The 18,219-nt window shown below is 48.6% G+C and overlaps 1 protein-coding gene across 1 annotated transcript; it reads right to left on the bottom strand.

Annotated features, from left to right (window-relative positions):
- Positions 1-7,461: 7,461 nt before the first annotated feature.
- LOC109754800 (uncharacterized) lies at positions 7,462-12,355 on the bottom strand. Its single transcript, XM_020313697.4, has 5 exons — positions 11,998-12,355; positions 11,704-11,849; positions 11,332-11,475; positions 10,935-11,232; positions 7,462-9,287 (listed from the first exon to the last, which is right to left on the bottom strand). Exons 2-5 carry the CDS (start codon positions 11,818-11,820, stop codon positions 7,876-7,878), a joined length of 1,971 nt encoding a protein of 656 aa, XP_020169286.1. The 5' UTR covers positions 11,821-11,849; positions 11,998-12,355; the 3' UTR covers positions 7,462-7,875.
- Positions 12,356-18,219: the final 5,864 nt, after the last annotated feature.

The raw sequence follows: 18,219 nt of genomic DNA, 5'->3' as shown, positions 1-18,219 counted from the left end.
CTTTCAGTGCCGTGCCCCAACTGCACACCCATCCATTGTTTTTACCACTATTGACCGAAATCAAACCGTACAACAGATGCAGCTCAACCAATCCGTCCATTGTTTCCCGTGCACGTACGCACCGCACGGCACAGCACAGCACGAACGACCGCAAGCCGTTCCGTTCCGTTCGGGCGTCGCCATCAGTCAGTCAAAATCAGCGCCCATTCAGCACAGAAATTCAGCAGATTCAGCACAGAAATTTGCTGTCGTCGTAGGTACTGTAGTACGGCTACCAATCAACGAAGGTGACGCACGCCGCTTGTCACCGCGCGCTCGTCTTCTTCCTCGGCGCCTTTCCGCCGGATTTCGGATTTGGCAACACTCGCGGCCGGCGCCAGAGGAACCGACAACCCAATTCCGTTGCGGCAGGCAAGAGTCCAGACTATCTTGTCACATCGGCTTGTCCGCGTCTGCTTGGCACCGCGCTTCCTCTTGGGATCAATGGCAGCGGCTTGGAGCTGGAATTCAAGGGATGATGTTCTGAATCAAGGGATGATGAACAGTAAAAAATATATGTACGCACTGCGATGTCATCAATGTTGGGAGGACCTGTGGTTGGTTCACTGACAGCACACACACATGGGATGGGGCGGGAGCGCCATGTGTTGTGTAGGACTGCGGCTGCGATTGCAAGTGTGTGTGTGTGTGTGTTCATATGGCCCTGCGTCTTGGTCTGCGACCAAAAATATCACACCAGCATTACATGCATTCTTATCCACTGGTACTTCCAAGAAACATGGAGCAAATATATGCGCACTTTCGATCATTTGTTGATCTGAAATAGACTAGAGCATCATTAGTCGCCAATTCTCATGTACAAAACTGACCCTCCGAAAATCCGCGGGCGTACAACGTCCGGCCACCTCTCAAATGTCCACGTCCACGGCCGTCTCCCTCATTAGCAAATCCTCCAATCCATACACCGATGCAACCTTAAAATAACACACGTGGTTCATCTATATCAACACACATGGCATAGGGGAGTTCATCACATGCCATTGGATTACAAAAAATTGGCATGTTCTACTAGCTAGCTATGGAGGAAGTTCACCCATGGCCACCCTTGCCATTGCCCTTTTCATCTTTGTCGTGGAAGTAGCGGTCGAAGACGCAATATGGGTCGAGCAGGATGTTCTCACTATCGGAGTTGTCGGATGCGTCACCCGGTCTCACCCTCATCCTCTTTCGTGCAGGTCGCAAGGGCACAAACAGTCTGGTTTGATCTAGTGCGAGGGCATGCGCCGTCCGAACTTGCCGCTTCGCCAGGATGCGGGCAAGGAGGACATCCACTCTCTTGTCCTCCACGGGTGTGTCCGACGTGGGGTGCAACTGAGCCTCTGCGGTGCGGCGCAACTTCTCCCTCACATTTGTGGCCACACGCAGATCATCGCCCCAGGCCGCCGTCGTAACTAGGGCATTCGACGCATTCGTGATCATGCCGTCTGGCGGCGTTGACCTCAGACTCGGAGTCTAACATGGCAGGGGAGGCTCCACCACAGGGGTTTCGCTACCAGCCTGGGCCATTTGGTTGGGGGCGTCGGTACCTCCAGTCGCTACTCGCCACCTCCGGTTCCGCCGTGGGCACGCACCTCTAGCTGCCGGATCCAAGCCCCACTTCCAGAGGCGGAGACAACGGTGCGAGCAAGGATCAGACACCCCCCATCACCTCTCCCCCTTTACATGGTAATACATGTCTCATTCATGTCGTAAAAATCAAAGTACAAGTCACGTAACGACCGACATGACAAAACTAAAAAGATAGCAGAACATCTCTGAGCTTGACACCAATGCTCGTCACCTGCCTCCGGCACCACCACATCAACCACCGAAGAAAAGAATGACAGATCACCTCCTCACCCGAGCTTGACGCGGCTCCATCGCTGATATGCAGCTTTGCGGACCTTCAAGGTGGCTCACCAAAAGTGAAGCCCTTGTCGTTGAATGAATCAGACTGGGGCAACATCCCGGACACGCCATCGAACTTCAGATCTGGCACCCCGCCACGAGTAAGATGCCGAAGGAGGAAACCCTACATGCCATCGCCCCCCCCCCCCCTAATAGCTCTCGATAGATTCTAGTCGTGGTATATATATACCTGCCCCCCCCCCACCCCACACACACACACACTAATAGGAGTACAATTCGTTTCAAACCAATCATCTATATTTTACTAATTAGGTAAGATTGTAGTTTAGAAATTTGATTTCACTTCTTGTTTATTATTTCATGGACAATGGATTCTTTTTACAAGCTCGACTGCTTCGGTCTCAAATATCACTGAGAATACGAATCCAGTTGAGGATCAACCTATTCTACATGATAATTCAATCTCATGTTATTACCAAACATATGTTTTCATTCATATCAATTCTACTTGTGTTGTGTCTCTGAAACGATTACTATCCCCCCCCCCCCCCCCCCCCTCCATGTCTAAATCATGGCTCTGCCCCCACTTCTACGGACTCAATGGTTTCTCGCTGGAGCGACTCTATGCCCGCATCCTGGGACGACCGAGCTCGGGTTTCCTTCTAGGACTGGCAGAGAGACAACCGGACAACTAACTCCTGGAGACGAGGTCCCAGTCGACAGTTCCGGAGTTGTCGGACTCAGATCCGCTGCTCATCATGCCGGAGAAGACCGGAGAACGCCGGAGAGGGGAAATTTCAGGTGATACCAAGTCTTAGGTGCTACCGTGATACATTTTTCTGCGTTGTGGGATCTCATATCCGACAGCATCTAAAGAGATATTATACCTGTGCGCAATTTTAGAACTTTTGAATGACTTTTTGTAAAATATTCAAGAATTCCTAGGAGCCGTCGGATATCTTCCCCGCCGGAGAGTAGCCCGGACATATAGGAGGGATTTGAGGGGTCCGGTGTAGATGTTTTGATGGCAGCTAGCACTTGGGATCGGTACTGGTATGCGTCCTCTTCTTGCCTGCCAAGGACTGGAATGAATAAATTGTTGCAGTACAGTTAGTTGGTTGGTTGCCTTCAATCAATCCTGTTTCATTTTTCATCACTGCTCGTTCCTTGGGTTTACCAGCTTACTCGATTTTATGATTTATCGTACAGTAGCACCCGGCGGTACTCCACTGCTTTGCATGGACCATGCACGTATCATCTGGCTGACGGGGCGGGCCCACCCAAGTACATGCACATACTTACATACATGGCCGAGGAATTCACTGTTCACCTCCACAACAGTAGCAGGAGCAGGTGTTTGCGCTCGTAGTATTTGTACTGGGAATGAGGGTGATCTGATGGCAATAATTGGGTGCCATTGTTTTCTGAATGTTCATTGGTGTCAATGTTAGAGCATCTCCAGCCGCGACCTAGGGAGACCTCCCATGCGATTTTTTCACGACGGCGCCGAAAAAACGGCCCACTCGCGCCCCAGGAGCCCGATTTTCGCCGGCCTGGGCCGAAATCAGCGTCGGCGGACCCAGGCCGAACCCGGCGCGCTGGGGGCGCCCGGGGGTGCCGGGGCGAGCGGTTTTAGCGCGAAAAAGCCGCGGGCCAGCCGCGTCAGCGACACCGCGCCTCGTCTTCCCCCAACGCCTCGGTTTCCCGCGGGGAATCAATGGCAAGGCTGACCGGCAGTGCGTCACGGGACGACGCACCGACGCCTCCCCTCCCTCGCACGCGTACACACGGGCGCGGCGCGGCTATATAACCAGGTGGCCTCGCTCGCCTGTGGCCACACCAGCCCCGCCCTCGCCGCCGAGCACTACCTCTCCCGAGCGCCGCCGCCGAGCCCTCCCTCTCCCTCTCCCTCTCCCTCTCCCGTGAGCCGCCGCCCAGCCCCTCCCTCTCCCTCCCCCTCTCCCGATGGCCGAGCGTTTCCCCGGAGACGAGGCGGCGGCCAACGGCTTCGGCCGCCGCACGCTCCGCGAACAGGAGTCGTGGTTCCTGTTCCAGGCGAACATCCCGGCGCCGCCGGACATGCGCGCCGGGCCGACGGGCTGGAGGCTCAGCAACGGGGGAGTGCCCATTCCCCCGTTGCCCGACGCCGTGGCCAAACTCTCCTACTTCGCCGACGAGGTCGAGGTCGTGCGCGCCTCCCTCACTGACGCCCAGCTCTCCCTCCCACAGTACGCCGCCGACAACCACGCGGCTTGGGCGGCGTACTTCAAGCGCCGTCAGCAGCAGCGGCTGACGTCCACCAACGGCGCGGCGGTGGTCGGCGGCCAAGGAGGTTCGGCTCCTCCTCTTCTTCCTCCTCCTCGCGCTCTTCCTCGCACTCCTCCGGCACTCCGGCGCTGCTCAGCGTCAAGGCCGAGCCCGTGGCGGAGACGCCGCTCGGCCGGCGCACTCGCAGCGCCGGCATCGTCATCAACGAGGGCGGCCGGCGCGCCTCCTCGTCGGCTCCTCCTCCGCGCTTCGTCAAGCCAAAGACGGAGCCGGGGCTCGCGCCGGTGAAGGTCGAAGCCGGGGCTCGCGCCGGTGAAGGCGGAGCCGGGTCTCCCCGCCGTGAAGACGGAGCACGGCGAGGTCGAGCTCGACGACGACGTGGCCCTTGAATGGGCACGCCAGGACTCCCTGAAGATGGCGAGGGAGCGCCAGTGCGCCGCTCTGCGGCGCTTCGCGGAGCGCCGCCGGGGCCGCGACGAAGGAGGAGTCGTCGTCATCGACGACAGCGACGACGACGACGCGCCGCCGCCGCCACCAGTCCGCCATGACGACGCCGGGTCCAGCAGGGGCGCCCGCGTCAAGGAGGAGAAGGCCGACGATGACGACGGCGGTGAGGATGGCGGCGACGACGGCGACTACTCGGCGTTCAGCCAGTTTCTTTTTTAGATTAGTTTATATATTTGCTATGTAATGAAAATCCGCGAACTTTGTCGAAATATATGCCCAAGTTGACCGAAATTTGTCGTGTTTAGTCGAACTTCGCCGAACTTTGCTATATACTTTTATTTTTTGAACGCGCCTGGGGGCGGCCCTGGGGCCGGCGGCTGGGGACCAACTCGCCCCAGACCGATTTTTTGCGCCGGCTCACCCCCCGGCGGCGATTTTAGGCGCCCCTGGGGGCCAACGGCTGGAGATGCTCTTACAGCAGGAGCAGGCAGCTTGGTTACTCACTTGACAGTTCTTTTACTACAACAACACAGATCCTGCAGCTTCACAACTGCATTGCACATACATACATATACATATGGTGACATGGGCCACACCAAATTTGAATCATTGGGTGGCCCTATGGTGTCTGTCCCTGTGCATCTGGTCACATTGTTAGCAGCATACGACCTGCACAATTTATGGGTCATGTGTGTGTATATTCAGTGCGGTGGCCAGCTACACCTAATCGCAACTTTCAAGTGCAGTGTACTACAGTGCTCCTACGATCCTGCATGACCTTTCGTCCAAAAGATGCTGAGAAAGATACGCGACGAGGCTGTTCTCTGACTGTCCGACTGTTACTACTGTATCTCTCACGCACACACACAGAGACAGACACAGAAAGAAGTGAATGCTGATGCTGAGAAAGATTTGAAGTTTCATTTAGATCCTGCTGGCACTTGCAGATGGATGCAGAGCTGCTGGTGTGAATTGACTGAGGAGGCTTATTATTCAGAGTTCTCTAGAGAGTTCTTCAGACACACCTCCACTCATAACATGTCCTGGCTACCCCAGCAGCAGGGAGCAGCGCAGCACACCTCCCTCCCGTATTTATGTTCTCGTCTGACTTGATGGTGGTACGATTGATCCTACTCCACCCACCAGCAACACCCTGATCAATGCTCACTTGATCCGCATAGAGATCATTTCCAGTAGATTCACAAATTTATTCTGCAGGTTGTCGATCCATGCATGCAGAGTACGTACTTACTATAGCATTAAGGCTCAGCTGTACTGCTACTGAGTGCTCGACATGACGGCAGCTGAGCTGATGATGATGTCCGTCCGGTTGCTGCACTGCATCCTGGCCTGCAGACATGTCAATCTCAAGCAAGAGAGAGCAAAAAAGAGCAAGAGGGATCATCAAACTATTTGTTTGCTTGCTGTCTATTACTAGTACGGATTTGATAAAAACATCCAAGCAGTGGAGTGGATGCTGGTACCAATGATATAATAGAATATTATTACTAAGTACTTGTATACAATAGTACTTACTATACATCATGCCTAACAATCCTCTCTAGCATAAGCCACTGTGTGACAGATTTAGTAACAGTGCACAGTGCTCTCAGTCTCAGCACTGATGGGAGAGCATGCATGTTCCTGACACACTCTTGGAGACAAATGCAACAAACACTGATGCACATGTGCAACTGGGGCTGGCCTGCACTGCACCCACCATGCATGCATATGCCCATCACGAGCACAGTGTTTCCCTTCTAAGGATTCCTATAATTGGTCAACGAAGACCCATAAAGATTTCTGCTTATTTTTCTCCGTGAAATAAAAAAACAAGGCAGAGAAATGAAATAAAGGTGTGGCTAGGTCTCAATGTAACCTGTATCGAATATAGCATCGACCGAGACATAACCAAGTTTCAGTCGACTGAGATTTAGCAATTGAAACGATAGGCGGATCTTTGGGCTTTGGCAAGCACCACAGTGTTGTCTCATAGACCGCCCTGCGTTCGGACGCCAAAGAAATAGTACTGTAAATCAGAGTTCATGCATGCAGATGCAGCGATGCAGACAGAGATACGTGCAGATGTGCAATCCTCCGTTAGCCGACTGTAGACTGATGGATGGATGGATGGATGGACGGCCATTTCGATCTGGACATTTGTGGCCTCGTGCGATTCTACGTGTGCTACACACTGCACACTGATGCAGCAGTCATGTACTGACAGTTTTTTAGATTGTTTTTTCACATTCTTTTTGGATTTTGCTCTTCAATTATTATTTTTATCGTGGCAAATCGAACGCCCGGGATGGTAAATTATGTAGTCGAGAGGATGACAATTAACAAGCACATATTGCCATAATTTGCATACAAAACATCGCCCCTCCGCTTTTTCTTTTTCACTTCTCCTTTTGGTGTAAATTCATATGCTTTTTAAAATAGTCTTTTTCCGATAAAGGGTGTTTTTAAAATATTCATATATGCCAAATTTGGCATGCTTAGAAATTCGACGTCAGATTTCTAGTATTTCATCCTTGTTTAAAAAAAAGACAAGCTGAATGTTGCGTTTTCGTTACGCCAATATTTTGTTTTAGAAGAAAAAAATGATTGCGAGTTTTTCTGGCGTTGTGTGATCGTAAATCTTGGCTACATTACAAACTGACAGCAAGTAGTTCATGACTTTTGCAGGATGTTACTTTAAACAAACCTGACCAATTTGGATGCAAACAACTGCCCAATTTGTATGCAAACAAGTGCCAAATTTGGATTTTTTTTTGCACAGCACAGAGCAGGTATTTGGACCACCAGCCATGCTGGGCAGGGCTGTACACCGTAGCATGGTAATTGGTAAGTAACCCAACAGATACAGTAAAGAATGTACACACAGGGAGGGAGCCTTGTTCTATGGGGCCATTCATCCAAATCATTCTTCCAGGTTACAGAAACAAAAAAAATTGTCGAGCTTTACCATCATCACTTCACTTGCTAAATATAAATCCGCAGCTACTAAATAAAAGGCGCAACCTACCACCCCTCCGGCATTATCACCAAGCTTTTTTGTCGATTAACCGAAAAAAGGAATTCACCGACCGAACGATGGCGCTAGCAGCAGACCGGTTTCAGCTAGGCTTCATAGTTCATACACGACGATATTCACAGGCCTGGCCAGAATTGCCCTCACAACTCCTACTCCCCCACATTTCCTTCGTCGGCATTGCGCTTCGCCAGTGCTTCCGTATGAAAAAACCCTCACTAGTTCCATGCATTGGAGCAACGCCGAGGCAGCCTTGACCGGGTCGACGGACCGTACTTGTCCCCGGGCGCCCTCCTCTGCCTGGTCTTCCTGATTTCATACCCTATAGCATGCAAGTCGTCGCATATCTCGTGCCTCGCGAGGGAGACCAGCCCGGGCAATATCTCCCTCTGGAAGTCTCTCATCCCCCTCCCTCTCCGCAGCTTGATCCCACATGAAGGCCCGTCCTTGTCCGGCGCTCTCACAGCGACTGAATCCCCATCGTCTCTCAGAGCCTCCAGGTTCATCACGCCTTCCTCGAACGAGTCCAGCGAGACCTGCGGTTCATCGCCTCCATCCTGAGCATCTGCCTGGTTGTTGCTGCAATGGCTGTCTGTGATCCACGCAGCGCTATCCGTGAACAAGGAAACGAGTGTCTGAGCTGCTGTGGACGCTAGTAGCTCATCTTCTGTCACAACTTGATATGTGATGGGCGCGTTCATAGAATTTGATTCTCCGTTACTTGATGGTCTCAATCTTGGACAAGCGTAGTCACGACCTTGGGGAGTTTCTGGAATCGACATCGATCTGTTTGTTGCAACTCCGGAGTCTGGCGACCGTACACTTTTACCGTCCATACTCTCAGCCATGTGTTGTTGGTCTATGATAGTTGGACATTCGACGGAAGAAATGTTTTCCTGGACCTTATCCTCAGTAAAGTAATGACTTAGAAGTTTGTCAACACCATCACTACTACTTGCATGTTTCTCTCTGGGACTGCTATCCATCATCGATGGGAGCTCGATGCTTCCAACAGACACATTCAAGTCAAAACCCTCCATTTCATCATCACAGATTACTGCTAGACTCTCCTCTTGGCACTCCCTATAAACAGCTGTTTGTCCTCCTATTTTTTGTAAGTCTGAAGAAGAAGAAGAATGTCGACCGCTCGCCCTAACTGACATCTCTTCACGTGGAATTTCCATAGAGGCCTGAGAACTCATTCCAGAGACATTATCTAGTGTATGTTGATGCTGGATATTTCCTCTGAGACGCACGTCATGATTTGAAGCTTCCACGCGGAAAGGCTTAGAACTGCTCTGTGGGTCACAAATACCTCTGGCCATCACTTCCCTCATGCTGTCTGGGGCCGGCATTGATGCCGCAACTGTGATCGAAGACCCTTTTGAAGATCCAATGCTCGACTCAGCTCTGATGTGGAATGCTTTGCTGGAGTTGCTGCAACCTTCTCCTGATTGCATTGTTCTTGAACTAGCCAAAGGAGAACAGAACACGTTTTTGGAAGAATCAGGGCAAACATTTAAATCATCTTCTTGAGCTATATTCAGGTCGATAAGCATGCGTCCAGATGCAGTAGCCTTTGCTTTCACTGGTGAATGACTGTCTGGGGTATCACTAGATCCAGTTGAACCTGAAAGGTGATAAACAGAGTCAAGCAAATGCCCCGACAGAATCTCACACTTTTCCAGTGGAGTTACAGAGAGCAATGAATACCATGCAATCCAAGATGTATGCACAAGACAAGACATTCACTAAATGATAAGCTCTACGCTAACTACAGTCATACAGAAAGCAGGGAACACATCTAGTTAGAATGATATACAAGAACATTATGATATGTTGTTCTACTCAATGGGTTAGTTTTCTTCCAGTCTGAACGGAATATTACTCATAAAAAATTATATATTTAGCCAGGGTAATTAAGTTGCCGATGGGAAACATGGAACATTTATGCTATTCTAATTTAAACGAACACAATTTTAGGTAAACAATGATCAAAATGCAGAGGATGCAATCTAACATCCCTTATCAAATCGCTTGCACTTTTAAATTCCGTAATTCACGAACTTCTTTGGCCAATCAAAGAACATTATAGTGTATGTTTTGCGCATATAGACTCGAATAATGCCTTAATGTGTTGCCATTGACAAAAAAGATGAAATACAGGCAACACACCATCTGGTCTGCTAGCAGATAAACTTGGCCAATTTACAATCTCTTAGTACTGTCAAGCATTATTTATTAAATGAGCAATCATTAAAGTGAAATAAGTAATAATACCGTGTCTCTTAGACTCTTGTATTACAAACAATGGATAAAGGAACTCATGTAAACACAGGAAAATAAATAAATCAAAGAAGCCTTTTCATGTTCACGTATCATCAAGATAAACAAATGAACTGTTGCCTAGAAAAACAAACTGAAAGAGATCCAGGCTTGCAACTGACTAAACAAACTGCAAGAGAGATCCAGGCTTGCAACTGAATTACAACAAGAGCACATTCCGTTGAAGCTAAATGGATGCTTTTCCTATAAATAAGCTAAAAGGATGTTTTCTTCGAACTGAGCTAAATGGATGTTTCAGCACACCAAGACTAGAAGATTCAAGCTTGCAGGCACAAATAATAAGCTAAATGGATGTTTCAGCACACCCAAGACTAGAAGATTCAAGCTTGCAGGCACAAATAATAAGCTAAATGGATGTTTCAGCACACCCAAGACTAGAAGATTCAAGCTTGCAGGCACAAATAATAAGCTAAATGGATGTTTCAGCACACCCAAGACTAGAAGATTCAAGCTTGCAGGCACAAATTACAGCATACGTAAAAGCTATACTGTAAAAAACTGGAGATATCATAACACACAATTACGTAAGTGGTACATAGAATTTTCCGGCCATCCTGTCTTTTACTATGAAACTTAAAAGGTTGGGCATGTATGGAAAGCATTGAGAATAATTTAGCCTACAATACAATGGCATGGTGTGAACATTATTGACAATGCAACCTTGCAGGACACAAGTTTGAACCCAAAGCACACAGCTGCAGCCTACATGTATTAATCGAGATTCATTACTCAGACATTCATTTTTTTATAATGACAATCTGAGTTCTAATGTCAAGGACCATTCAATTTCTATCAAACGAACTTATTATTAGTAAGGCATTCGGCTCTGCATTTCCTAGTTTTGCTGTTTTACTCTACCAAAGTAGACAATTATAGTTATATTAACATAACTAGGCAGGGCAGGGCAGGGCAGGGATGCTCTTGAACTCACCGAAACGAACATGGGCAGCATTCTCCCTTGGATAACACTGAGAATTATCCACAAACCCAGCATTGCGCTTGGCATAGTCACTGAACCGGGCAGGAGACAAGATCTCCACATCATCATCGTCGTCCTCGGACGTCGCCGGCTTCTCTAGATCGATCATACGGCGGTAACCGGACCTCCCCTGCACACCACCACCATGGTCAGGTTTCCTCCTGACAGAAGAACCCTCAGCGCCCAAATTCCCTGCAACCCCATTGCCACACCAAATGGCCTGCTTGCCTCGCGACAGATCCGGATCAATCTGCGGCAGAAAGGCAGAGAGACTTGTTGATTTAGCAGCTGGAATTTGGGGAAAGTTTAGGTGATTCTTGTTTGGCCTGAATAGCATAGCGTAGCTCACCATGTGGATGTGGGATTGGGAGGAAGTGGCCATGGCCATGGAATGGGTGGGAACAGGATAGAGGACATCGTGGGATTGCTCCCAGAAGGGCACATCGGGCCTGAGATTCCTCTGCGCCCAATACAGCCTATGCAGGTCCTCCACCTAGAAACACCAAATCAGATGCAACCACATGAGCAAGGGAAATACGATATTTAACAGTACAACAATCAATTAACTTTATATCTATCCACTCCGTCGAAGAAATTGCGAAAATAATTGGCTTTTATTCGTGGGTACATATTTTTTAATCGTGATTTACACGGGCTGGCTAGTGAGGAAAGAAGGGATTTTTGCGGGGAGCAAGTAGGTAAGCAGGGGAAGGGAAGGCACCTGGTGGCGGTAGGCGTGTTCTTGGCGGAGCATTGCGTGGGCGAGGCGGTGGTCCTGAGGCGCGGGCTCCGGCGACGGCGGCGCGCAGTTGAGATCCAAATCCATGACGGCGGCCATGATCTGCCCCCTCTCCCTCTCCCTTTTGACTGTTTGTACCCAACAACAACCAACAGAGAAGCTAATTCAGATCAAACAAACAAATCGAGCAGCGGAAAGAAACTCGCAAACAACCAACCAACCAAAATAAACCAAGCACCGGATTGAAACAAGAAAACATCGGCCAAGATTACTTACCGCGAGGAGGAAAAACAATTGGAGGCCGATGCGGGGGAGGCTACTGGTCTCCTCCTCCTGCTCCTTTCTGCATGCTTTTCTTGTGATGTTTTTCCTCTCCGCTCTCTCTTTCTTTCCCCAGGCAGGCAGGCAGGCAGGCAGTGGGAGGCAGCTCTCTCTTTCACCACATCTCGGGCGTCGCTGTTGCGCCGAGTTGTTTTCTTCCTCCCCCTATCTGCGATGAATCTGCCCCCTGCTCCTTTTTACCGCTGGACAGCGAGCGAGGAGCCGAGCCGATCTGGGTCTCCTCCCACGGGATAGAGGGGAGCTGTGGTTGCTCTGGGTGCCGCTGTCCCGTCTCAGCTGTACTGTCAGCTACTCCTCTCTCCCTCTCCCTCTCTCTCTCCTGCTTTTCTCCTCTCTGCTTCTCTGCAGCCGCTGCTCTCTCTTTTGGAGTAGGAGTATTTTTTTACTGCTAGAGTGAGCACTGCTCTGGCAATTGGACCCCTGCAATGCACTGTTTGCTTTTCTCCTCCAAAAGCTTGGGTCTTTGGAACTACTGCTTGCTGTGAATTCGGATCCCTTCCTCCCTCCCACTCCTACCACTGCACTTCCATTTTGGTACTACTGCTGCTGCCACAGAGTCTGTCAATTATGCTCCCACCATGATTCTGAAATTTTGAGCAGTAATTTTTCCCTGCAGAAATTCGGTGGTTTTGGTTTGGTGTGAAATTCCTTGGTAGTACTAGGATCAACGAGGGATAATAATATCTTGGGCTTGGCCTGGCCGACCCAGGGCAGGGCGGGGACAGTCTGTCTGTGGACGTATGGATGGATTGAATAATGGATGAATAAAGTAGTACTAGTACGACTAGTATCTCGTGTGGGTGTGCGATGCTGATGAGATGATCTCTGTGTGTTTTGCTTGTTGGCCTGCGTGTCAAACTGTGGAAGGGGTCGGGGGCGCCCGGATGGGATGGATCCCTGTCGGCCTCACTGCAATTTGCTTGCCGAATAATCACACGGTTTAAGCCAACGACTAACTGATAACTATGCATGCATGCTCCCTGCTTAGAGCATAGTTTATTGGGGGACGTGTCATCTATAGCCAAGCTTATAGCCAGCAAATACTCCCAAGTAGTGATCTAAATATTTTTATATTACTTTACGGAGGGAGGGGTAAAGTAGTTAGTGGATGTAAATATGTGCTACTTTATTACTATATGGCCATCTGTCACTTTCACACGGTGCCTAGGAGCACGTGCTGCAGTTAGCTCTTATTTTATACCGGGCTCCCCTTCTCGCCCCACAATGTCAGCAGAAAAATAATATTTTAACTATTATAGCCTACTCCCTCCATCCCAAAATAAGTGTCTCCAACTTAGTACAACTTTGTACTAGAGCTAGTACAAAGTTGAGACAATTATTTTGAGACGGAGGGAGTACTTACATAATCTTATTGTACTTGCACTTACGAAATCTAGTCTTACAAGAAGTGTGCGTGTGACTTTGCATTTATGATGAACTTTCACAGTAATCAATTAACCAGCTTCACAAAACTTAAGTTTACTAAGGTCTCATCTGAAAGCTTGACGCGTCCTTTTCATGCCACCTTTAGGTTGGCCACTTTGTAAGTCACGATCCACCACCGTCTTGTGCTGTGTTCCTAGAAGAAGTAGCGTGTTGTGGAGCAGGGAATATCCACTTCATGCATGCCCGGAAATAACCAGAAGAATAATCGACATGTGAGAGAATAAGGCGAAAAAAATGGAAAAGAGATGATGAGGAAGAGAGGTGGAAATATATAGTGATGGTGATAGGAAAGAGACAAGGAAAGCTGTTACGGGAGGATAACTATACTGGTAGTACTACTCAAAATATATACCTGTACGTGCGGAATTATAATATTCTTTTTTGCGGGTAGTGAAATTATAATCGTATGTGAAATTATAATCGTATATGCATAAAATTCCTAGTTGTTTTCTGAGGCCCATGGCAAGTGAGTGTCGTTTTCATGCGCTTTAGATTGGCCGTTTTGTGAGAGCATCTACGATGTGGCAAATCCCGCGCCTATAAGTCCGCGGCCATGCCCGGGTCGCCCCTCATTTATCATGTCTGGCAATTACATACCTCAAATCTAGACTGTCAAATACATGCACGGCCATGCACGTCCATCATACACGTCAATTTTGCACATAAATAACAAATGTTGGTATCAAAAATACGTAGTTCTTATTGTTTATTTTAAGTACACAACTCAAACATTAGCTCTTTGGTTTCCATTGTGGGTCCATATGTGCTCTAGAAGATCACTGAGTAGCTGCGCGTGCACCTGATGACCTTGAAGATTCTGACTATTCTGTTTTAGACAGATCCTATTTTCATTGCATAGTTTGCTTATTTTGAGGATGCTATGGATTATATCGGGAGGGTATAAGTCATGAAGAAGTTAGAATACAATAGATACTATGCAAGGGCAATTATGAATTTGTTTATAACAGTATCTAAGTTTAAGACTTACCGTTTGTTTTTACGGATCTCACAAAGTTTCTGTTGAGTTTTGTGTGCTGAAGTTTTCATGTTTTGGGTGAGATTACGATGGACGTATGGATGAATTGAATAATGAATAAAGTAATAGTACTACTAGTATCTTGGGTGTGTGATGTTGATGATCTTTGTGTTGTTTGTTCGCTTGCGTGTCAACTGTCGAAATGGTTGGGAGAGCCCGGATGGGATGGATCCCTGTCGGCCTCATTACAATTTGCGTACCACCTAGTCACGGGTTTGAGCCACCGACTAACTGATTACTGTGCATGCATGGTATGGTCCCTCTTTACGGCAAACAGGTACTACTCCCTCTCGCTCAAATGGCTGTATCGGAGGGAGTAGTACGTGTGAATTAGTATTTACGGTCTTCGTGGTCTAGATTCTTGTTGTAATGTTTATATATTTGAGGCGATTCGCACTTCTGATGAACTTTCATAATAGATACTGATCATTTTTATAAAATACTTCTTCATTTCAAAATAGATGACTCAACTTTGTACTAATTTTAGTATAACGTTCTATTTTGGAACGGAGGAAGTAAAAAATTGCTAAGGTTGTACCTGAAGCTTGTGTCGTTTTCATGCGCTTTAGGTTGGCCACAAGCTTCGTAAAGTCGCCACCGTGTTGTGGTACAGGGAATATCCTATTCATGCATGATCGGAAATGACCAGAGAAAAATCAGCAGGTGGGAGAATATGGAAAAAGAAAATGAGGAAGAAGAGAGGTGGAAATATATAAATGGGTGGTGAGGGCATCTCCAGCGCTGACCGGACATTGTACCCGTCCATTAACCCTTGGGGACCAGTCTATGAACACTGATACGGAAGTTGGCCATCTAAAATTATCCCCTAAATGTCCATCCAGGTAGGATTAATTTAAAATTCAAATCCGCCTGACTTACAACAAAAAAGAGACAAATACGCATAATTTTTACATTCCCGGTCGCAAAAGAATATCAGTCCGGCAATCCATGCAATTTTTTTTGCCCTGTCAGAGCGGTCATCCGAGCCTCGTCGCTCACTCTGCTGCCGCCTCCTTCTTCGCCCCCGCCTTCTTCGTCTCCACTTCCAGCCAATCCTTCTGTTACTTCAACATCTTGAAACAGACGGCTTGTATGATCATTCTTGCATCGTCACCCAAATCATCCATCTTCAAGGTGTTCATCTGGATCATCGCGATCGTAGACCTCCTCCCGACCCTGTCTGTCCGGTGGCCCAATCCGGTTGTCGTGTGTTTGTGCCTGGCTGGGCATACGTGCCCGGCTGGTTGAAGCCCGGTTGCGAGTCCGCCGGTTGCGTGGACTCAGAGTCATCCAGCTGCCCGTCCTCGTAGCAAACTCTGTCTCCACCTTCGTCCTAGATCATATCAAACATCTGCCTATTTGCGTCGTACTATGCTGGCTCGCCTGCTTGAGACATACCAGCAAACTGCGTGCGGGCACCCAGGTGCTCCATGCCCGGCGTCCGTGCCTGTACAACTTGTGGCGTCGTGTTGACGTACATGTAGTAAGGCACGTGCTGGGAATGCCTACTGGGCTGTTTGGCAGCGTAGAAGTAGGGTGCCTTGTACTGCTCCGGTCAGGGGAGCGTCAGCACAAACAACATGACAGCGGCGCCTCGCGTACCAAGCTCCGCCCTATACCATGACCGTCACCTGCACGTCCGCCACCTCCACCTCCGACGGCCTTCTGCTTCTTGACCGGTGCCACCTTTGCCTTCGCTTTGAGGCGGGCGGTTTTGACGTGTCTCCGAGTTGATCTTCTAGGCGAGCGTGGTCACCGGATCCTCCACCACTGCCATCTCCGACTGTTTTTCGTGCGAGTCCATGCGTCGGCGGGGAGAAAAAAGGCGGGGATCGGGTGACGAGCGGCGGGATGGAAGAGAGAGTGTTGAGAAAGGGGGATTTTGTCATGGAAATAGTGCGGATAGCTACAAAAGCGCGGGTTCCGCCTCAGTTTTGGGTGGGCCGGAGGTGTCTGGTGTCCAGACTCCCGCAAAGCCCCCTGATTTGGTTTCAGTTCGCGAAAAATGGTGGTCCAAATCGTCCCGCAGGCCGATGGAGACGGCGTTGGACGACTTGCGGAGTTCCAACCATACGGTCCGGACATAAGCGGACGGTTGAGAGGCAGCGTTGGAGATGACCTGATAGGAAAAAGACAAGGAAAGTTGTCATGTCGACCTTAGTTGCCATTCTCTAATCACAGCACAGTTTAGTCCAACGACTAACTGGTTACTCCCTCTCTGTAAAGTAATATAAGACTTTCAACGGAGTACTATGCATGCGTGCCCCCAGTTTATTAATGTTACCTCAAATATATACTTACTTCCAGCGCAAAAAGAATATATACTTATACGTGTAAAGTTCCTAGTTGTTTTCTGACGCCCATGGCAAGTGAGCGTCGTTTTCGTGCGCCTTAGATTAGGTCGGTCACTTTGTAAGTCACGACCACCGCGTTGCGCTGTTACAAGGACCGTGTTGTGGAACAGCGAATATCCTTGTCATGGCACAAATAACCAAAAGAAAATTCAACAGATGAGAGGAAAAAAGAAGGAATAAAAAGAGATGGGAGAGGAAGAGAGGAGGAAATGATAGGAAAGAGACGGAGGAAAGGCTGGCTGTCGTGGGAGAATAACTACATGCTACTGGTACGTGGTAGCAGTAGTGCATCAAACAAACCAAAGCTGATGCTCCTGCCCAAAAAGCCCCTGCCTGCCTGCCTGCCTTTGTCACCTCAGCTACGCTACGCTCTAGCTCCAGTCTCAGTCTCCCCCTCTCCATGCATGGCCCCCATCCTCCTCATCTGATGTGACAGGGTCCTGCCTGTATACGTGCTCTCTTTCTCTGGGGTGGCACAAGCAGCACTCCATTGCACTTTGTTTCCATTTTACTGAAATGGTTTGGTTATTATTGTCTTTTGGCCTTAAAAGAAAGAGGCCTTTGATTATTTATTTTTCTGCCAAAATTGTGTAAGATTATATTTGTGCTTTGTGCTGTAAATTGGTTTAGGTAAGAAAAAGGGGGCAAGAGAGGAGGGCAAGCAAGCAAGAGTAGTACCAGCATGAGAACATAACTAACAGGGGGGACAAGTGCTCGTGTGGTCCCTTCATGCCCACACTAAACATATAATCAGTACTACTAGTACTAGTACTCGAAAATCTTACAAAAAGAACACACAAAAAAAGCATTATGGCAAATGGTCACGGTGGTTTCTGAGGTCAAGGATGAACCAAGAAAGATCAACGGTGAGTGTATGCATATCGAGGGAACTAGTACACCTTTTTTTTTAGGCGCATAGAGCATCTATAGTTGGACTTGGTAATTCTGACCCCCTACATGTCCATCGACGCGTCCGGACACATCCACGAACCCCTCATATCAGCTGCCGGGCCGCCATACATCTCAAATGTAAATCCTCAAATCCATGGAAATCCATGCATGTCCATCATACACGTGAATATCACACGTAATAAATATTTGTTGGTAGTGAAAATACATAGTTTGAACACCAATTTTATTTTAAGTGCATAATTTAAACATTACCACTTTGCTTTTATTTGTGGGTCCGCATATGCTTCACAAGATCACTGAGTAGCTTCGTGTGCACTTGATGCATCTGCAAAAAATTGATAAGAGCATCTGTAGCCGGACTTGACAAATTTGGCCCCCTATACGCCCGCGGGCGCGTCCGGGCGCCCG

This window comes from Aegilops tauschii, chromosome 4, assembly GCF_002575655.3.
Source record: "Aegilops tauschii subsp. strangulata cultivar AL8/78 chromosome 4, Aet v6.0, whole genome shotgun sequence".
Classification (NCBI taxonomy): domain Eukaryota; kingdom Viridiplantae; phylum Streptophyta; class Magnoliopsida; order Poales; family Poaceae; genus Aegilops; species Aegilops tauschii.
The sequence above is the reverse complement of the archived record's forward strand: the minus strand, read 5'-3'. Positions and strand labels throughout refer to the sequence as shown.